At 41.0% G+C, this 23,216-nt stretch overlaps 1 protein-coding gene across 1 annotated transcript; it reads right to left on the bottom strand.

Moving 5' to 3' along the window:
* Positions 1 to 1,428: 1,428 nt before the first annotated feature.
* ercc6 (excision repair cross-complementation group 6) lies at positions 1,429 to 21,736 on the bottom strand. The gene is made up of 22 exons (XM_055030119.1): positions 21,663 to 21,736; positions 20,894 to 21,099; positions 20,562 to 20,790; positions 19,983 to 20,103; positions 19,785 to 19,899; positions 18,380 to 19,085; positions 17,203 to 17,334; positions 16,712 to 16,870; positions 15,854 to 15,989; positions 11,997 to 12,167; positions 11,258 to 11,434; positions 10,092 to 10,208; positions 9,626 to 9,721; positions 6,965 to 7,183; positions 6,313 to 6,423; positions 5,803 to 5,922; positions 5,193 to 5,287; positions 4,585 to 4,730; positions 3,072 to 3,641; positions 2,823 to 2,991; positions 2,645 to 2,723; positions 1,429 to 2,562 (listed from the first exon to the last, which is right to left on the bottom strand). Exons 2-22 carry the CDS (start codon positions 21,087 to 21,089, stop codon positions 2,107 to 2,109), a joined length of 4,320 nt encoding a protein of 1,439 aa, XP_054886094.1. The 5' UTR covers positions 21,090 to 21,099; positions 21,663 to 21,736; the 3' UTR covers positions 1,429 to 2,106.
* Between the last annotated feature and the right edge of the window lie 1,480 nt (positions 21,737 to 23,216).

Raw genomic sequence — 23,216 nt, 5'->3', positions numbered from 1 at the left:
ATTGTTTCGTGTCAGCGACTTTTCTCTGAATCCCCAGATGATTATTCAAGCGCCTGTGACATTACAGAGCTCCGTGTCAGGGGGCAAGATTTTATTTGTATTTTTTTTTATTTATTTATTTTTACAATCAGACCCACTCTTGCTAATTTTGTGACCAGAACCTGCAGATGATATTTCCCAGATAACTTAAGAAATAAGTTATCTTATCGTCAGAGAGCCGTATAAATAAAATACGGCTATCTGCTCAGGGCGCCATAGGTGAGGAGACACCTCAAGAAACTCAAGCACTCAAAAAAGTTATCTTTTTTTTTGTAACTTGTATTTCTGGTAAATGACAGGATTTCTACAGGTTCTTGAGATGGAAATTATCTCAGTTTTAGGCCTCAAAGAAGAGGTGGAGATTTTCATTGTCTATTGTAAAATCAAAATCAATTTAGTCATAGCTGGGATTTATGCACCACTTGCTTTTTGTTGTTGTTTTCTTTCCTCCATTTGAGTTGATGTTTTACAATGTGCAACATTTCTTTACTTAAAAGGAGAGATGCATGGCAGCAGGTTATAGCAAAAATCCCCAATTGCTCCCTGAAGCTCCTGGACATCTGATCATAATCATTTATGATTCAACAGTTTATGAGTTGATAAAAAAAAAAAAAAGTTCATTACATTCATTAGTCAAATCTCACTAAAACCGAGCGAAACAATCAAACTAGTCCTACACAGTTCATAAAAGTATTGCTTTGCCTACATCAATAATGAATACAAATCTGCTTAACAGCCTTTTTTTTTGCTAAATGTGGAAACACTTTATAACTAGGACATTTGACAGACTGATACAATCTAGTAAATATATCAAATTACACCATGCATTTTCTCCATGCATGGTGTTGTCGGTCTGGCTAAGGAATTGCTATATTACACCACGACAGAATCATTTAAGGAGCAAGTAACTCTGAAAGAAGGAATTTATCAGCCTATTTTACTGCAAACCTGAGCAGAAATCTGTTCCATATGCTAGTCAGTTGTTTAACAGAAATAAAATCAAAACATGTCACCTCACAGTAGAATACCACTTATTTCAGTGCCTGCAACCACCTATTGATATGTGTTAGGATTGTTCCTTCTTGGGCTTCTGGAGCAAAAATATGCAGCCCTGAAGAACGATGGTTCCACAATGAGCATTTTGTCCTTGGTTTCATGTTGAAAGCTGAATAAAAATATTACAAATAAAATTCTGACATGTTAGCCATGTCTCTAAGCTGATTTCTAATTTTTGTTTTTACAAAGAATTTTGAGAAATGTAAAAAATCTGAGATTAAAGTGAGAATTCTTTTTTTTTTTTCAGTGAGTGTCATCTTCTTCCTAATAGTCGCCATAAAACATTACTTACCCTGATTCAATGTAACCACAAATGTTAAGAACATATTCAAGTAAATTCTGACCCACTTTTCTTTTTGTATTTTTTTTACATAAAAACATGAGCTTACAGATGTTTACTGCACAAAAAATATGCAAGAAAAGACAGGAGATTCATATTAAGTTAAATATAGTGACTAATTTACAACCGTAATTTGAATTTTACCTACAAAAAGGCAGGTAGATTTTTTTCCCCCCACATGAAGCAACTTAAGGTCCATTTATTCAGACAGATCGATCAGTCAGTCATTAGAAAATTCACCAAAATCTGCTGTACAGTGATATTTATAAAGTGGCACACTTTCCCCTTGATAGAAAAATATCACAAATCTAACAAAAGTGAGGTGGTTTAAGTGGAAACAATTCACCTGACAGCATATGAGGTAATATGGCTTGACAATATGACACAAAAATGAATTCATAGACAGCCAGATTGAATTGAACAAAAATCATGGAGACATGTGCAACAACGCTACAACTCAAGTTTCAGACAGTAAACTGGCTTTCCAAGAAAGAGTCCCAAAAGCACCATTTAAACGTTGTATTCCTGATTGATATCAAAATATTATTATCGCTGTTTGGCGAGTATTTCACAAACATAAAAAAACATAAGCTTCATCATATGAGGCTAATAGCTGGAAGTTTTTTTTTTTTTTTTTTCTTTTCCCTCTAGTTGACAGTCATTCCTTTGCTTCAGCGAAAGTTCCCCTTCAGCCTCCAGATGCCCTCCTGACCACAGGTCCGGTGAAAGTCACAGATGCTCCTGAGCAGCTCTCTGAAGATGGGCGCCTGTTTCTGGGTCAGTCTGGGTTTGAAATACTCCAGCACCTCCTGCGTGGTGGCCTCGCCGTCCACACTCGCCTGGAAGGCCACAAAGTTGCGCAGATCCACCAGCAGCTCGTCGTGCTCAGTGGGGGGAGCAGGAGGAGCGCTTGTTCCTGGAGCTCCAGGGCCGCTCTCCTCCTCTTCCTCCTCTGCTGCTGCTCCCTGGGAGGAAGGCTTAGCGATGTGGTTTCGAGCTTTCATCTTGGCCAGCAGAGAACTGGACGACAGCGGCGCTGAGTTTGAATCATCATCTGCTCCTTCCCCACTAAAATGAGCTCCTGCAGTTGGCTTCTTTGAGACAGACTTCGTCACAACAGCAGCATCCTAAAAACAGGAAATAGTGAAGTGAACACACAAGTTTACAAATTGGAAATCGACAAAGTACAGAAACGCATGATGCCAATACCTTGCATTTAACAGAAGCGGCGACAGGCTGGGCAGAAGACGTGACTAAGAGTGAATTCTTCTTCTGTCCAAAACGTTTTCTGAGAGGAAAAAAAAAAAAAGAAAAGCAAAATATAATGTTTGTTTGAAATGGAACAAGCAAAGCTTCTGGTAAAGCCAGCAGAAATGAGGACACTTACTTAGTAGGCGGAGGAGGAGGTCTATTGTAAGGCAACCTGCACTGCTGCCGAGAAATCTTAAGGGCTTTGAGTGCATCTTGAGCCACCCTGTTGGCTTCTGCTTCCACTAGAACATAGTCCGGGTTGGATGACTCCATGATGCTGTCATGTTGCATCACACTGTGGATACCTGAGAAACACCAAGTAGGATGAATAACCCAACCAAACAAAAGATACCCATCTAATACTACAGATGCGCATTGAGCCTACCGGCTTTCCTAAAGAGCTTTGCCAAGACGTAATCGTCAGATTTCTTCTGGTCTTCTGTCGAAGTCTCTTTGTTTTCTTGTTTATTGAAAGTACGTTTCTTCACCAGATGAGAGATCCGGTGGCCTTCGAAGCGAGCATCCCGGGAGTGCTTCCGTTTTTTACGCCTGTGTTTGTCCGTACCCGTGGAGTCACAGTGCTTTCTTTTTTCCCTGTGCTTTCCTCTGTCTGTGTCTCTGTGCTGGTGGCAGCTGGTTGAGGATGGCCTTTCGTTTGCTCCCTCAACTAAACCCGAATCATTACCATCTCTTACAAGAAGCATATTTGGAGAATTACTCATCTCTATATTTTTTGCATTTTGGTTTGTGCTCCAACTGTTCGTTGGCTTGTTTGATTTACCCTGAGAGTTTCCACTGGATGGAGACATGCTGGAGTGACTTAATAATAATGAGTTTCTGTTCTCTGCACCGGATTCTCTCTGTTTTTCTGCAGATGGTCTATAATCATGGCTGACGGAGGGTGAGGACTTTAACCTGTCAGGTTTCTTGGGTACTTTGACGTCAGATCCGGTGCCTGTTTAAAGACAAAAACGTAACTTGGTAAGTTTGTTTTTACATCTTGTTCGGTAGATTGTTATAGGTACATCTCCCTTAAACAGAATATCTACAAACACTTCATTCATTTTTCTAATTCAACTCAAAAAAAGTTAAACTGATACATTATATTGTGATGTATCTGAAGTGTTATTTGCTAACTTTAGATGAATATGGCTTTGAAAATGTACTTTAGCTGAAAATGTTATTATTCTATTCGTACAATTTCAAATTTTAGTAAAGAAATATTAAATGTTGACTTTGCATAAGTCATGTCATCTGCTGTACTTGGCCCACTGTGTATTTTCAAGACCAAAATTCTGAGCCACTATCTATTAGGACATTTTGGACAACTTCATTCTTCCCTCTGTAGACAAGTTTTATGGAGACATTGATTTCATTGTCCAACAGGGCTTGGCTCCAGCCTACACAGTCAAAAGTACCAATACAGACCATGGACACTGTGATTCACTGACCGACAGACAGAGACCTAAATCTCACCGATAATCTATGAAGTATTTTCAAGAGGAAGATGAGAATTATCAAACACAACAATACAGAGAAGATGAAGGTGGCAACTATAACCTGGGCTTCCTTAACATCTCCACATAGCATCAAGCTAATCACCAGCTTTGATGCATGCAAAAAAGACCTGAAAGAATATACTCTATAATACTTATGGAGTATATTCTTTTCTTCCTTTTGTATACTTTTATACCACAATCATCAAAATGATCAGTAATAAATACATGACAAATAAACACTGCATTAAGTTTATACATAACTTGCACTTTTTCAGGTGAATAACTACAGTAAATTACCCTTTTGATCGTCTTCTAACAAATTTAAATGTAGCAGCATACAGTTTTTACATTAAAAAGCACCATAAAACATTTATCTGGTAACAGAATAGACAGTCAGACCTGCAAATATAGCACTTGTCTCTGTTCCCTGCGTTCCATCGGGATCAGCCAAAGTAAAAAGCTCGTAGATGTCATTAGACTTGAAGAACCGTCTTTGTTTGGGATCCTTCAGAATGCGATTGGTGAGAAATTGCTTGAAGATTTGCCTGGATGGCAACACATATAATACAGAATTAGACACTTGTATCTAATTAGTTTTTCCTTTTTAACTCAGCAGGCAATTTTGATCATGTCACCGCAGAGTAGTTTGGCTGATGGATGAGAAAATTAAATAAGTTCACTGCTGCAGGTATCAAAATAGAATCCCTGCAGCTCTTCAATCTGCTTTTTTTTCCAAGAGCTTCGCACTGACACAAGCCAAACACAGCAACAGTTTCAGACTCCTCAATTGGCCATTTAATATTGCAGGAAAGCGTTTCAATTACTGAAAAGTGGGACAGTGCAAATAGTAAAACTGAACTGAGGTAAACGGTAAGAAACGGGGATCTGTGAGGTCAAAGGGAACAAAACTAAACATAAAAATGTGTTAAAATCTCAGGCTTTCTGGAATCTATTTTGTGTGTGTAACAGGGTGATCACATGGATGTTTAAAGTATGCATTAAATCACCTGTGGTAGATTTTCTCTTCAATGGTCCCTGCAGTCAGTAGCCTGTAGATTGTTACCTGCTGCTTTTGACCTATTCTCCACGCTCGTTCTCGAGCCTGTGAAGGACAGATCACATTGCATCGAATCAAGCCGACAGTCAGAATGGAAGACAGAAATAATCAGTATTGAGAAGCTGTAAGAGACGAACACATAAATATAAATATCTGGAAGAAAATAAAGACAGGTAAAACAGAAACAAAAAGGGCCAAATGTTTGATCTCAGCATCATGTAACACTGGTAGAAATGCCATCCGTGTCCATCTGTCTTACATTAAAAAAAGTTTGCATTCATTGGTATTCAGCACATATGACTTTTTCAATCAGATTTAGGTCTGGACTTGAACTGGGCCATGATTACGCTTTCATCTAAACCATTCAGTTGTAGCTCTATGGGTTTGTTTAGTGTTGCTGTAGCACTGAAAGGTGCATACATTCCCAAGAAAATAAAACTGTAGTTTGTTGTGAAAAAGTTTAAGAGGCATGGCTACACTAGAGAGGCTCTAAAGGCTCACCAGAGTAATAATACAGCTGCTAAGTGTTTTATTTGAATTCTAGTATGCATGTGTCCAACCTGTGTGTCGGTGCTGGGGTTCCAGTCTGGGTCATAAATGATAACTCTGTTGGCTCCAGTCAGATTGACTCCCAGACCACCAACTTTAGTGGTCAGCAGGAAGATAAAAATGGATTTGTCCTGTAACAAAGCAGGGCCAGGGTAAAATGTCAGTGGTTAATAAGCAGCATTTCAACACTTTTTACACATTATTGTGATAATCAAAAATTACATTTCATCACAACATTTCAAGCTCCTGACTTTAATAAAGTAGTGCATCCTTTTAGAGCACTAAGCAATAATTAAAACACATTACAGTTCCAAAGTACCTTTAAAGATAAACATGTGCGTCGAGCGATATTTCCACTTATCACACACAGATTAAAGAAGAATTTCCACTCTGAACAACAGATTGCACATCAATTAGTGTCTCCACCTCAGGCTGAGCAGCGGTCCACTGCAGCACTGTGTCCCTAAGGACGGGATTTTCATGGGAAACACTCAGAGCCATTAGGGAAGGTTAATCCTTACCTCGTTGTAGCGAGCAATGAGCGGCTGTCGGGAAGCAATTGCGGTCGTACCGTCCATTTTCAGGTACGAGTAGTCCTTCTCCCTCACAAACACCTCCAAGATGTCCAGCATCTGTACATGAGGGAGACGGTGAAGAAGACGGGGAGGGGAAGAGAGCAGGGTTTGAGGTCTGGATTAGCTCTAAAAGGATTAGAGCAGATTAATATTACATGGACAGAGATGCCGACAGGGAGGGTCTCAGGTTCCCTCTGAGGTTTAATCTCATTGGTATCGACTGCAACAGCTGGGGCCTCTGTCACATGCACACACTTCCTCTGTCTACGACACACTTACACCAGGAAATGTGACATCACGATCTAATAAGAACAAAAAAGATTCTGCAGGGTTCTGAAATATTTTTAATTTCTAAATTTCTTACTTTTCCAAACAAGAGAATTTTGGATACAAATGCAAAACTTCTTAACAAAAGTGTTTACAGTGGTCAGGGTTTAAAAAGAGAGAAATGCAATGACTGACAGATTTTGAACTTTTTCAAAAGAAAAAGTCTAAAAATGTAAATATTATTCAGTACCCTCTTTCTTCCTCCTTACTTAGCCTGACCTGAGAAATGCCTAAAACAAATTAACAAAATATTTGTGTTTGAGTTCCTGACCTGTCTAGACTGAGTGAAGAGCAGGACCCGCTGGCCCTGTTTGAACCAGAGGCGCAGCAGTGACTCAACCACCATCAGCTTGCCCGAGCGTTTCCAAAAGCCAAAGTGTTCCTCCTCGGTTAGCTGGTCCTCTGGGATTCCCCTCAGGATTCGGGGCCCGCCGGAGAAAAGGTCTGGGTGGTTGCAGATCTTACGCAGCGCAATCAAACCTGAGAAAACCTACAGAGAAGAGAATCTGTTAATTTTAAGGTTGTGCAGTGCTGTGCTTTTAAACAAATAAGCCCATTTACTTTAGTCAACAGGAATGAATTAAATTATTTACTTACAGACAATAAAGGCTGTGTTTCATGATGAGGGCCCAGTGGTCACTGCATTAGTAATGGTGGTTAATGGACTGAGAGTGACCACTGAATACGTCTACAGGGGGAGTGTGTGTGTGTGTGTGTGTGTGTGTGTGTGTGTGTGTGTGTGTGTGTGTGTGTGTGTGTGTGTGTGTGTGTGTGTGTGTGTGTGTGGTGTGTGTGTGTGTGTGTGTGTGTGCAAACAATCTGGTCACCCCTGGCTTTTCAATCACGTCCAGTTGGTCAGTTGTGATAAATGGGAGCTTCTATCTCATTTATTAAATTATAAAAGTTAGAATATTTCAGAAGTTAAATTCATGTGAATTTTTTATTTAATTCCTCAGTGTTGCTAATCTCCACAGGCTTCAGTTTAATTATGAATCCAAAAGCCTAAGAACCCAGAATATCAGAAAAAATAAATAAATAAAAACACTTGTTTGCCTCACATTCTTGGCTCTGATCAAGAATTCAAGGATTTTTTCCCCTCATTTTTACAAGCTGAACAAGACAAAAATATCCAGCACTTCTAGTCTGAGAACAATATAAAATTTTGATTAATTCAAATCAGACAAATTTAAGGGACACAATCTTGGGTATAAGGGACATGGTCATGTAATTCCTTAATTTTGAGCTGGATTCAAAATGAATACTTTTGTAAAAGAACTTGTGACAGCACCAAAAAAAAAAGCAGATTGGTACATCTTTGTACATTACAAAAAACATACAAAATACATATTTTTTTCTCTGAAACTTGATTTATCTTTAGTCTTAATACATAAAGAAAGTTCAAATCACAAATTTACTGCCAAAGAAATTTGTTGTCAATATATTAACCATTAGGCTAACTATCCTCAGGAGAATTTTGTCCAGCAGAGGATAGTGAGGGGAGCTGACCTGACAGACCCAACTTGCTCATACCTCTCACCCCCTCAAAAAATGTTTTCAGCTGTTGCCATTAGACAAATGATATCAGGAACTTTAAGACATTAAACTTCTGGTGAGAAGCCAGATTTATGCTTCATGCATAAAGGTTGTGTGCACACAAAGAATGTGCAGCGTCATATTTTACGCACAAGACGGCATGTATAAAAATGAACTTTTTAATCGCACATTTTCGCTGGCGTGAAAATGTGCCGCAACTCCAGACAGGTTTGATTATTTTTAAGGTGATCACAGTGTGTACATGAATTCAAGTAGCTGTGCGAATGTGTGCCACGTAAATGTGGAGCCCTTCGCTTCTGATGGAGAACATCAGCAATGGAAGGATTCAGAGGGAGCGTGTGTTCAGAGACCATATTGATCTGCTGGGGAATGTTGATGATGGTTTATTAGCATTTAGATTGCCCATACTGATCATCCTGGATCTCTGAGCAAAACTTAGAGAGCCATGCGCCACCAGCTTTGTGACTGCGCCTTTCTGGACAGAAAGCATCTTTATTCTGTAAATGTACAATTTATGCACGATTCCACTATTTAGAATAAATACTCAAATGACTCTCTGACATGCTGTCTGCCCGGCTGAAAGCACTACTGTTCAAATAGGCGTTTGCACGATCCCTTTATTTTTTTTTTTTTGAATTTCTTTTCTTTAAAATGTATTACTTTTATTTTTGTGAGGTTACCTTATGTGTCCTGAAAGCACCTTTTAAATAAAATATATAGTTATTATCATTATTATCAATATTTATACTGCTACAAAACAAGGACGATGTCGTGGTTACTGCTTCACGTGGTGGCAGACTTCCGGGTATTTATACTAATTTACATATGTATTTATGGAGGCGACAGGGCGGACCAGCTGCTGCTCTATTTTGCGCAAATGAGGATGTATAAAGGAAAAGTGCACGGCCACGTGCACACGCACGGCTTTATAAATCCAAATTGTTTTGTGCGCTGCATTTTTCTCAATTTTTCCGTCCGCTAACTTTTAGTGTGAAAACTGCGCACTCTTTTATGCATGAGGCCCCAGGTTATTTATTAAGCTCCATTCACTTTATATATTTTATCCATTTTGTGTTTTAATCCATTTGTGTTGCATTTATTTCATATTTTTTCTACTTTCTCAATTTGTTAATATTGTTTGGTATTCAGTAAAGTGGTGAAATGTTCAGATTTGATGATTAATTCCAGCAAAAAGCAAAGAAGAAAATGTTTAGCTCTTAAAATTATATATGCAAGATTAGAGATTTAAGGAGAACGCAACATATATCCTGAATAAGATAGGTTTTAAACTTTTGTGTTTAAAAAAATAGAGTTGAAAGACGTTCCAAAAACCAGAATTATGATATGTGATATTTTATGAGTTTTAAATGAGACTTACCTGCATGTCACCATTTAGTATTTGGTAGACTTCTTTGGAATCTAAGAAGCTTTGATAAACCTGCCGCTGCTCCTCTGTTAATCTGCAGAACAGCACCTGCACACACAAGCACATCAGGACAGAGTAACAGTGAATGTCCACTTTAAAGGCCCCTGATGAAGTGAATTGAGTGAAAGGAGAAATTAGTGGGAGCAATGTGATTTTGTTTTTTTTAGTTGTTGAAGAAAACACCTTCCTGTGGGACTGATTTAATGAGCTGAAGTGGACTGAGCAGTCGAGCAGCATCAGCCACGAGGACAGACCAGAGACCAGCCACTTTAATGAATACCAGCTTCTTTTACTTTACAGGGACTTTATTAGCTGGCTTCACCTGACAGGAGCCATGCAAGGTCATCAGACGCTCAAAGACTTGAAACGTAGCAGAGAAACAGTGACATAGTGGAAAGGATTTAGGTTTGAGGAGTACCTGTTCGTTTTTGTCAGGCAAGGAGAGGTTGGCCTTGACGTCGTCCTTCATTCTCCTGAGCAGGTAAGGATTTATTGTGTCCCTCAACACACATGCACACTTGAACGCCGTCTGGACCTACAAAAAAATTACAACCGGCAAATCTCAGAGATGAACACACACTTCGAAACGTTTCAGATTTCACGGTTTGAGTGGCTTGATTGTCTTGTTTTGTCCCTCACAGGATGGCCAGTAAACATTGACCAGAACACATTTACTCTCAGGGGACTCACGCCCTCCTCTTTCATCCTTGGGACTGATCAGCTTTATTGGAAACAGAGGGGGAGCTCCCAGTTCCATCCCCAGGAACCCCTTCTGTAAACATTCTGCTACACTTTATCTAAAGCTAGCACTAAAAGCCAGTTAGCCTTTTAAACATGAACTCACTCGGGGGCCTGCAGGTGGATCAAAGACACCACTGACGATGCTGGAGGGGAAAATAAAAAGGAGGGATCCGGAGCTAAATGGAGGTCAGAGAGGGAAAAAATCAGAGGAGGGCAGTAGAGGATCCAGCGATCTCAGCACAAGCTGCTGAGTGGAGCCACACGGGGCTGCGAGCAACACGCTCCGATAATGGATCCCATTTCCATACACTCATCAAGTCCAGCCCCAAACATGTATGTTTTCGCTCACATCTGTCTGTACATACGCGCTTTTTATGTAGCATCGAGTGGCTGCTCTGTGACTTTCAAGATTAGGATAAAGCAGCAGAGCCTTGCCCTCTCTGACCATTTAATAACATTAATAATTAGTAAAGGTTTTTATTATCGACAGCGGAAGAAGCATCAATAGCCATCTTAAATAATTAAATCTATACAGTCAGTGGGTTATTAACGATTAGACGCTAATGACAAAGAGCTACAATTTAGCTCGCTGGCTCTTTACTTTATCCTCTTCCACTCTCACACATTAGGGAAGAACTCAAGTTCCTTTGCACGGACCTACATTATCCAGGCTTAATAGCTCTGTTGCTCCACTCTCCTTCCTTCTGACCGGCTTCAGTCCAGCCACGCAGAAGTGTGCAGAAATGCCTTCATGTGAGTTTGCTTGTCACCTCTCCTCGTCATCATGTTAAAAGGGATTAAACGCCTGACAGACCACCTTCATCATACAGCAGGGTCATGTACCTGGACAGGTGATGCGTTACTGTATCCTCCCATAGTTATTGGCACAGAAAACTGCTCCATGAAGACAGGAAGTGTCCCTAGTTTGCCAGGGAAGACGAAGTCAAACAGAGACCACAGCTCCTTCAAGTTGTTCTGCATCGGTGAGCCGGACAGGATAAATCTGTGAGGAGTGCGAAACTCCATGGAAGAAAGCAAGAATATGAGTCCATATATTAACGACACAATTAATGGTAGAAAACTCCTCAGGGCTTCTTATTGTCTCACATCACTGATCTGTTAATGCTTTAAGAAGAGCAACATCTTATCGGTCCCACTTTTGTCATTTTTCTCTCTCCTTTACTTGACTTACTTTCACTTTAATTAAAACAAATAAAGATAAACCAAAATCTATTTTATTCTTAAAATGTACTTCTGATTGTGATGACTAGTGAGTTTGCTGATAGGTGGAGGGTTATCTGTTTAGTCAGTGTGTAAAGATGCTTTCTGGCAGAAAGAGACTCTAAAGTAGGCACAGGTTGGTTACAATTTGATATGTTTTAATTATTTTTGTAAAATCAAAACATCTGAAATATTTTTCACCTAATCTAGGTTGCCTTTCAACATTCTCATGATGGCTTCCTCTTTTCACACTGAAAATGTATTTATACTGGAAGGAAGAAACTTCAGAACATTTCCTACTACCTATAAAAGATGGAACCTCACTGAACTTTGTGCCTCCTTATTAGTGTGGATGTGATACCTGTTTGCAGGCGACGGTGACACCAGCGTTTGGGTTCCTGATCTTGTGGCCTTCATCCAGTATAACATAGTGCCAAGCATAGCGCTGTAAGATGTCTTGCAAATTTCTCACTGCTGAATATGATGTGATCAGGATGCCATGACCCGCTGCTATCTCTGGAATCAACTTTTCCTGCAGCATAGAAAAAAAATATATATATATATATATATATATATATATATATATATATATATATATATATATATATATATATATATATATATATATATACTGGATAGCTCAATACATAAGGCATCAGTATATCACCCGAGAGGGCAGGGTTCGAATCCAGTCTGGGTCCTTAGGCAAGACCCTTCAAGCTACTGCCTACCTCATACCATGAGAGATACTAAGTTGCATAACATGCCGGCTCAGACGTCGCCCGGCCAAACAAGGTCTGCGTCAGGTGTTGGGGAACCAGAGCACCTTGATGACAAATGGGCTACTGGAACAAGACGGAAATGGGCGAGAGATGAAAATGTGGATCTGTTGGAATGCTACTACTCAAGTAACCCTAGTGAGAGAGGTTACATGCAAAGACTGGGGAAGGAATGGTTACTTCGACATCCCCAGTCAACACTAAGCACTAAACAACTAGTAGCTCAGTGTTCCAACATCCGCAAACGGCAACTGCTATCACAACTTGAGATTGACGAGATACAACACAAATGCTACGGCAAAAGGGAGGAACCCGGATGTCAGGACTGTGGGGACTTAACTACAAGTCCCCACCCAGTGAGGGGATACACGGCCCCAACGAGCGAAACAGAGCTGAACGAGACAGCTGCTGACCTGAGAGAGAGAATCATGACCCAAATGACAACCAGGCCTCCCCGGCGCCAATTACAACGGCTGAGTGAAGTACCATCTGAAAGTCTCATTGAGAATGTGAATGCAGCATTGAGAACGATCCCTACCAACACCATAACAGAAACCAATGAGCTGATCTACAACTCAGCATCAGTGATCCTTGAGATACTTGGCTATAAGAGCAACCATGAGACCCAATACCCACCATGGAAAAGACGGTTAGAGGCTAAAATCAAGGTAACAAGGAGGGAAGTGAGCCAACTGTCAGAGCTCCACAAGGGTGCAATGAAAGACCAGTACCCAGAAAGTACAGGCAGATGCCCATACCTGAAGCACTCGAGACTGCCAAACAGAGGCTCCAAGCCTTGTCCAGCCGCCTAAAGAGATACACAAGGGAGAATGAATCCAGAAGGATTAACCGGCTGTTCTCCACTCAACCAGCTAAGGTGTACTCTCAATGGCAGGGTAATAACAACAGAGCAGACCCACCAACGCTGGAGACTGAACAATACTGGAAAGGCATATGGGAAAGGGAGGCGTCCCACAACAGCAATGCACAGTGGCTGATCTCTCTACGAGAGGACCACAGCAACCTCCCTGAGCAAGCCCCGGTAACCATCACTGTGACAGATGTCCAAGAAAGAGTCTCAGGTATGAAAACTGGACAGCACCAGGGCCTGACATGATCCATGCCTACTGGCTAAAGAAACTCACTGCTCTCCATGAGCGAATGGCAGCCCAATGAACCAGCTGCTACAAAGTGGGACTCACCCTGAATGGTTAACTGAAGGGCGGACAATCCTAATCCAGAAGGATCCATCAAAGGGTCCAGTCCCACCCAACTACCGACCAATAACCTGCCTCTCCACAACCTGGAAGCTCATGTCAGGCATCATAGCGCCAAGATAAGCAAACACATGGATAAACACATGAGCACGGCACAGAAGGGTATCGGTGTAAATAGCAGAGGAGCCAAACACCAACTCCTCGTAGACCGCACAGTTGCCCGAGACTGCAAAACCCGACACACCAACCTGTGCATGGCTTGGATTGATTACAAGAAAGCCTATGACTCAATGCCGCATACTTGGATCATTGAATGCTTAGAGATGTATAACATCAACAGGACTCTGAGAGCCTTCATTGCAAACTCGATGAAGCTGTGGAAAACCACCTTGAAGCCAACTGCAAACCACTTGCACAAGTGTCCATCAAATGTGGCATATACCAAGGAGATGCTCTGTCCCCGCTACTGTTCTGCATAGGCCTGAACCCCTCAGCCAAGTTATCAACAAGACTGGCTACGGATACAGACTCAAAAATGGGGCCAATATCAGTCACCTACTCTACATGGATGACATCAAGCTGTACGCCAAGTGTGAGCGAGACATCGACTCACTGATCCACACCACCAGGATCTACAGCACTGACATTGGGATGTCATTCGGACTAGAGAAATGTGGTCGGCTGGTCACAAAGAGGGGGAAGGTCATCCACACAGAAGGGGTCTCACTCCCAGAAGGAACAATAGCAGACATAGAGGACAGTTACAAGTACCTAGGTATACCACAAGCAAATGGCAACCTCGATGAGGTCACAAGGAAAGGAGCCACAGCTAAATACCTCCAACGAATAAGGCAAGTCCTGAGAAGCCAGCTCAATGGCAAGAACAAAATCCGTGCGATAAACAGCTATGCCTTGCCAGTAATCAGATACCCTGCTGGAATAATTAGCTGGCCAAAGGAGGAGATAAAAGCCACAGATATTAAGACCAGAAAGCTACTAACAATGCATGGAGGGTTCCATCCCAAATCCAGCACCCTGAGACTGTACACGAGCCGCAAAGAAGGAGGCAGAGGACTAGTGAGTGTGAGAACCACTGTCCAGGACGAAACAACTAAGATCCATAAATACATCAGGGACAAAGCCTCAACAGACAATGTGCTCAGTGAATGTCTCAGACAACAGGGAACGGAGGTTGAGGTGCCAGAGATACCATCATGGGAGGACAAACCCCTACATGGGATGTACCACCAGCAAATAACCCAAGTGGCTGATATCAGTAAATCCTACCAATGGCTGGAAAAAGCTGGACTCAAGGACAGCACAGAGGCCCTCATCCTGGCAGCCCAGGAACAGGCCCTAAACACCAGAGCAATAGAGGCCCAGATCTACCACACCAGGCAAGACCCAAGGTGTAGGTTGTGCAAGGAGGCCCCTGAGACAGTCCAGCACATCACAGCAGGGTGCAAGATACTGGCAGGGAAAGCGTACATGGAGCGACATAACCAAGTGGCAGGCATAGTGTACAGAAACATCTGTGCAGAATATGGACTGGAAACCCCAAGATCAAAGTGGGAAACACCCCCAAAGGTGGTGGAGAACACCAGAGCTAAGATCCTGTGGGACTTCCAGATCCAGACAGACAAAATGGTAATGGCGAACCAACCAGACATTGTCGTAGTGGATAAACATCAGAGGAAAGCCGTTGTGGTAGATGTAGCAATACCAAGTGATTGCAACATCAGGAAAAAGGAGCACGAGAAACTAGAGAAATACCAGGGCCTCAGGGAAGAACTGGAGAGGGCCTGGAAGGTGAAGACCACAGTGGTGCCTGTGGTCATCGGGGCCCTCGGGGCAGTAACCCCCAAACTGGAGCAGTGGCTACAACAGATCCCAGGAACAACATCAGACATCTCAGTCCAGAAATGTGCAGTCCTTGGCACAGCCAAGATACTGCGCAGAACCCTCAAGCTCCCAGGCCTCTGGTAGAGGACCCGAGCTCAGAGGATAAGAACCACCCGCGGTGGGTGAGAAGGGAATTTTTTATATATATATATATATATATATATATATATATATATATATATATATATATATATATATATATGTATATATATATATATTAGTTGCTAGGAGTCTATGCTGCAAATGATGAGCACTGGAAGGAAAGACCTAGACCGGAATCAAACTCTCTACAAACAAGCACACACAAATTAAAACATTACCTTGTTGCTGGTGAAAGAGCCGGTTTCATGCAGGACTGCCACTCTGAAAGGAGGCCACCAGGTGTGGAACTCCTTCACCCACTGGTGCATCACAGTGGCCGGGCACACGATCACTGTTGGACCCAAACCGACGTATCTGGAACCAAGCACAAGAGAGAAATGTTTCACCCCAGACTGGTGATCAGGAGGCAAATGAAAAACGTAAAATTAGCTTGGTTTGCGTGCAACTTCATACTTCTTAAAGAAACAACACAAAGTTTTCCTGCAACTGTGTCTCTAACTTAAGAATCCAAGGAATTAATGGGACATATCCTCAGCTCTTCTGTAAAGATTTACAATACCACTGTCAAACACACACCAATGTGTACTAATGGGCTGGTATGAGCCTCTGACTGGTGGAAGCTATTGATACTGGGGCATAATTGAGTTTGCAAACAATCAATTTGTGGGCGTCTATAGTAGACACAGTATTGACCATCTGGGAGACTCCACCCATCGAACGCACAAAGTGTCATTTGTGCAGCGAAACCTGATTATCTCCAACACTATGCCGCGTTTCCGTGGCTGACAAGCTGTCCCGCACCTGCCCCGCCTACATTTCACGAGTCAAAAGGTTCATTTTAGGAAGCCATGAAGACGCTATCAGTCTTCCTCAAACACACACAGGCAGAACATAAGTGTTTTCTCTTATGTCTGCAGTAAGAAAGTGAGGAGTCTGATAATTGAAACACGTTTAATAATTCAGACGAACACTCTCAAGCAGAAATCCTCCTGATCAAATATTCATACCATACAGACACACAGTCTCTGGACACAGTTTATTTGTGCAAGTGTGTGTGTGTGTATATATGTGTGTACCTGTAGTTGGACCCTCTAGTCCTCAGTTTACTGTAGCTTAGTCCTGCCAGAAAGCTGATGACCTGGATGGTTTTGCCCAATCCCATCTCGTCTCCCAGGATGCCTCCTGCCTGCTGACAGTGGAGTTCCCACATCCACCGCACACCGGTCTGCTGGTACCTAGAGGTGTTATTAATACGTTGCAGGGACCAAACACAACCAAGTTAACAGATGTTAAGGAGTTGGCTGACAAAACGCACACATTTTCCCGACAGATTTTTTTCTTTCGTAACCACTAATAAATTATCAATGAACCCATTTGTTTCTTTTCAAGTTATCAAATATTCCTGTTTATTATCATCTTATAAAGGACAACCAAATCAGTGGGAGAACTCTATGACAAAGTTGAGTTTGCAAACAATCACTATATTAACATTAGTTGATATAAAGTGTGTAAGCATTTATGGATACTTAATGATCTTCCTAACTGTGAATGTTCACACTGAACCTACTTGTACAGTTTTTTCCAGAGGAAACCAGGAACTTTGAAACCTTCGTCAAACTCTGCGTCACTGTCGTCTGTAAGCTCCTCCCCCCTTTCTCGCTTCTCTTCTCGTTCTCGAATCCGCTGTCGCTTCCATTTCCTAAAACAAGGAAATCAATTATGAGCATGTCTGCACACTAAATCAGTTTACATATAACAGCAATTGTATTTATTTATGAATCTGCAATGCAATTGAAAATATTTATTGATTGATTAAAGATATATGGAAGTTTTCATATGTCCATGGGCTGTAAATAGCACAGAGGAGATTTTGCAACAAAATAAGTTATTTTAAAGAGGAGAGTCTTAACAGTGCAGGGGAGAGGGCAGTTAAAGGCACAGTCGTCATCCAGCAAATGAAGATTGATACAGACAATTAGCAGCGTGAGTTCCCCAGAAAGGTGTGAGGTGTGCAGGATAAGAATCCATCTTCATTTGGGCCCGGTCCTGTCACCCTCTTACAAAACCGGTCCTTTAGCTGGGCCTGGGAGACCACACTCTCTAATTAAGTCAAGACTAAGCATTGGTTCAGTTAATTACACTTTTCTGCCCCCCACCCTGCTTCAGCCCCTGCAACCGAACCAGAAATTCAGCCCACTCTAATAATATCATTCTTCACATGAGCCCAGTCTCACCACCATGACATGTCTGCCCATTTGTATGGACATTTAGTTGCTAGGAGTCGAGAAAAATACATGTGCCAACACAATTTATTTGGCAGCTATAAATATGAAATCTCATTAGGGCTGCGCTTCCATTTATTTGAGCATCGGGGTGAATGAGAGCATAAAACCATGTGCAGAAGAATAATTAGGCCAGTGCAAGAGCAGAGAGTGAAGAGAAGAACCGAGAGTGAATTTGCTTAGTCAAGAAACAGCTGCCAATCTCATCTGGGATTAACTCTCTCTCTTCGCACTACAGAACCAGCAAAATCAACTGCTTTTCACCTTAAATAAAGTCAAGAACAATAGCCTATTTACACAATTGCCATTGCAAATTAGAGCAAAAAAACAACAAAAAAAGTCTAAATCTTTTTCTGGTTGAGAATTTACAAATGTGACTTGATACATAAGACTAGCTGATAAAAAAAAAACCTTTTTTTTAAATCTCTGCATACACTCGTAATTTGAGAGAACTAATCTTACCTTATTCGCTGCCTATAGGAGTCCACATCCCCATCGTCTTTATATTTTTTTGATCTACCCTGGTTATTGTCGTCGTCTGAACTCTCAGGAGAGTATTCATCCTCACTTTTGTTTTTCTTCATTTTCTTCTTTCCTGTGCCCACCATTTTTTTCTTGTACGGTTTTAGTTCATACTCTTCATCATTGCTATCCCCAAAGCCCTCCTCCAGGGCTTCCCTCTCCTCCTGGTCTAAGTCCAGTCCCTCATCACTGGGCAGGTACTCTGACCCCTCGCTGTCTGTCTGCTCTCCCTCTGTGCGTTGTTTCCTCCGAAGCTTAGGAAGTTTTGGCTCAGCCTTGGGTCGAGCCTTAGGATGGGTTTTCAAAGCATTTATCTGCAGCTTTCGCATGCGCTTCTTCAGTTTTTTGTCCTTGGATGAGGAGACGTTTTTTCCTGTTTTGGTCCTCTCATAAAGGTGGAGTGCAGAACTTTTCTTCTTCTTAAGAAGAGGTACCTTCTTCCGCTCTGTGGCCAATTTGGCCTGGTCCGCGAGGTACTGGTCAAATGCAGAGTTCTCAGCCAGCATCAGTTTCCGAGGCTCCTTCTTTACTTCCTTCTGTGGGATTCGGGTACCGAAAGGAGTCATGTGACCTTTCCGGATGAGTTCCTCCCATTCGGTCTCCTGTGCCGGCATGAGCATGCTGCCCAGCGTGGATGGTCCAGATTCTGATAAAACAGACAAAAATGCAGAGTTAAATATATTGATATTAAACTCCTATGGCATGCTTTTGGCATCCGAAACCAATATGTTAGCCAGAACTTTGTGTTCCTGTAAGTTGCCAGGTGGATCGGACTTGCTTGTTGGGTCGTAATTCAGAGAACACCTAAAACTTTTTGTTGTACTGCTCAAACCTTCACAAGAGTCATTTCTGAATGTGATTTCCATGAAAGGATGCAAAAGGTCTGCTTAGGTTGGTGGTGCTTGTCAAGTTAAAATCCACATGGATGTAAAGCCTCAAAGTTTCCCAACAGAACACAACCTAAAGTCACAAGTTCGTTTTCTTACCATATTGTCTCTTGATGCCATGTGTCTGCAAAGCGCACATATTGTTCAGTTTACTGGTTTTCAACCAGTAAACTGAATGACACTTATCAGCCTCATCAGCTATAGTACATAATAATTTTATTGCATAATATAACTGTTTCTCTGTTTTCAAGTTAGATAAAATCTTTTATCTCCATCACACCTAATAGGCAGCAACAAACAGGATCCAAAGTCCTTTGCAAATATGTGATGACACAACTGACTGGAAACAAACCATAGATAAAAATTCAACATCATTGCGACTATAAAAAGAAAATGAAGTCCATTGCTTAGAAAGGACATGTGAAGGCAACAAAATGTAAAAACATAAAACACATCACCGTCTTCTCCATCATCTTCAGCCAGCAACTCGGCTTCCACTCTCTGAATGTCCTCTCCTCCCAGTACGGCCTGAAGTCGCTTCTGTTTCGCTCTTACTTTTTTCAGCTGTTTCTCCTGAAACACATTTTTTGTGCAATTAGTGACACTATTTTTATTGATCAGTTACTTGGGATGGAATGTATACATATAAGGCTTACCTTATTTTCTTTCTGTCGTTTTACAGACTCAATTTTCCTGCTGATATCCTTGCTGGAGGCTGCATAGGGAGACAGCTGCTCAATAATCTTGTTGATGTGTTTTAAAGATGATGTAACAGACCTGCAAGACACACGAGCAAAGCAGAATAAGCTTTATGGGTAAACTGTTGACTTAATTGTTGCTTAAAGAAAAGAAAAAACAAACTCTGACAAACAAAAATACAAGGTTTCTATCCAACTGAAAATTCCATAAATTTCCAATCTGAAATTTAGATGGATGGATGGACAACAGCTAAATGGATGGGCAAACAATTAGATGGATAGAAAAATACAACTATTCAGACAATAGGACACACACTAATACATATTTTTACAGATTTATTTTTCATAAATACCCACAGTTGGAAAAAATTTAAATAAGTCTTTATACTTTCACAGCACACAAGGGCTTTCCTCTATATGGTCTTATTTTTTAACATATTGGTCACTAAACACATAGATAACAGTTGTTTTCTTGGGAATATTTTAATAAAACACTTTATTAAAACATAAAAAACATTGCAAAGAAGTGTTCCTCACCTGACATCATCTAGTACAGACTCGTACTCCTTCTCAGCCTCAGCTTTTGCCGCAGCCTGACTCGCTTCATGGATCGCCTCATCCACTTGTTGCAGAACACCTTGCTCGAGGACATCCTGATCATACACAAACACACCAAGGCCTTGCAGCTCGTCTGCTCCAGAGCTGGCAGATGCCACTTTGATGCGCTGACGGTCGATCTGCAGCAAGGTCCCCGACCGCTTGCCGGCTAGACATGCCACACATATCATATCAGTAAATTAACTGAATCCATTTTTGAGATTTTCTTTTTCTTACATCAGTTATTCCTGCCAACGCGTAGCATAGCTTACCACTGTTACCTTCCCCGGGTCCAGTGTTGGCAGGGTAGGCTGCAGCTGCCTCAGAACCATGACCGTTCTCAGGGAAAGTACAGACTGCAGAACCTCTTGCAGATCCATCCTCCTCCAAACCTCCTGGAGTGAGAGCAGCACTAACCGGGCTGGAGAAGGAGGAGGACGGCTGGGGGTCTGCAGCTTCTACAGGCATGGTGATGAAGCTGCAAACAGAGCAATGAGGAGGTGAAAATACGTTCCTAATTTTAAACAACATTTTCCTTCAAGTATCTATGAACAATAAAACTGAAGAAAATCAGCGTTGGTCTATGTATTACATTGTCCAAAAGAGGCATTTACAAGTAGTTCACAATTAGCAGTACTGAACGTTAGCTTTCCATACCATACATAAACTGCTTTTGAGACATACCAATTATTAAGGGATCATTAATGCAAATGAGTTTGTATTTTTGTTATTAAAGATCAACTTTAATAACACAGGTACGAAACACATTGTATGACAGAGAACAGAACAACATATGAAGTTACAGTGTGGACATAAAAGAGTGACGAACGTCAGATCATTGCACGGGCTTCCATTGTTTATGTGGCTGTACATATGTGCTAGCCGGCTAAGCTAACAGAGAGCGGAACACATCATCAGCTGTTCGGCTAAAATAATCTGCTCTTCAGCGTCAGTTAGCAAATCATAAGTTACAGAAATGTCTGTAATAACGTCGGAACATTAAATACAGTAACTTAGGCAACGACTTAAAATGTCACTCACAAGACATGTAGTTACACAACATCACCAGCTCGTATTATGTCATGTTGCTTGCTAGGCTTCCTCACAGCTTCCTCAAAGAATAGACAGACGTCCCATGAGCGTCGATGGTACGTCACAGTGGCTGCCATATTACGAGTGGCATTTTATTTTATTTTTGTTGTTGTTGAAACGTCACAGTTAAGTTTCAGTCAAACTGTGATTTTTGTGATCTGCAAGGCATTTGGGGGATAAGTCTGATATGCTTACAGTGGATGAAAAATGAAGAAGAATAAAATTATTGATGTGTTAAAGAGCATGCCAAATATAGTTCGACCAGAGCTTTGCTGTTCATTTTAAACCCTGGATACGGTTTTAACATAAACTGTTAGTTTCAAGACAATTTCTTCGAATGAAAGGAAGGTATAGTCTTCTGCTTTTTTATGAGCATTTGCAAGGTGAATCTGCCACCCACATTATGATGAAACCCAGTTATAAAAACTCTCGGTTTTTTTCAGCTTTTGTGCCAGTTGGCCTCTAGATGACGCCATAAAACAGCGTATTGTCGTTAATGATGACACTAGGCCTTAACCATGGACTTAAACAAGTGGCTCTGCGCGAATCTTAGTGGAAGTGAAATTGAGCTGAAAGTCTATGCTTTATTTATTTTAAAGTAGGTTACTTGTTTTACTATTTTGCAGTTTTATAAAGTCGTTAATTTGTTAGTGGTAACAAATAAAATCAATATGAATTTACCATGTTTTTCAAATGTTCTCTTCTGGGTGTTTAATCTATTATGTTGTAATTAGATAAACCATGGGATTAAATGCTGTAATGTTGTTTGATACCACTGACCTCTCAGGGACTACAAATTGAAATTGGTCTATGTGGCTGAAAATATGCTGAATAACGAAAAGCACACTTGAGTTACATAAAAGCAAAGTAGGGTTATCATCTCAAAACAAATGTGGTGAACACTGATGGAACGTGGTGTCGATTTACTTTCAGAGGGCTTCTAAATATGTTTGGTTGCAAAATTTTTGGTGCAACAATAGAAAATGTAGGACGAGAATTTTTTTATGTTGTACATTTATCTATGTTATGTATAAACAGTTTTGGAAGAAGATTAATTGATCAACCCACATTGTTCTGGCAACACCTTGAAAATGCACTGCAAACATATATAGTTTCTCTGCAAAAACTTTTTTTTTTAATGTTTCAGTTCTTGCAGACCATGCATGTTGCAAATTTAAATACTGCCAAGTATTAGCATTCTGAGAGGAAGTTTATTTCCAGTTTCTTGCAACAATAAATGAAAGACTTAATTAAAAATATCTTCCCTGTTTTGCAGTAGGGTGCTTGAGGAAAGTAAAGTTATCTTTACAAATTGGATTATCTGTGTAAGCAAACAGAGCTATATAGGGGTTCGTTGCTGTCACACTTGGATTAGAAAGTGCTGCTCGATGTGGGTCACCTTCAGTGGAATTTCTCCAGAGAAGCTGGAGGGGATTTAGATTTAAAAAGGACTGAACCACATAAAAAGTGTGTCATAGCAAGATGTGGGAGTTTAATTTGTGT

Source organism: Poeciliopsis prolifica, unplaced genomic scaffold (genome assembly GCF_027474105.1).
Source record: "Poeciliopsis prolifica strain line A6 unplaced genomic scaffold, Auburn_PproV2 SCAFFOLD005, whole genome shotgun sequence".
Taxonomy (NCBI): domain Eukaryota; kingdom Metazoa; phylum Chordata; class Actinopteri; order Cyprinodontiformes; family Poeciliidae; genus Poeciliopsis; species Poeciliopsis prolifica.
This window is presented reverse-complemented; position numbering and strand designations above follow the sequence as displayed.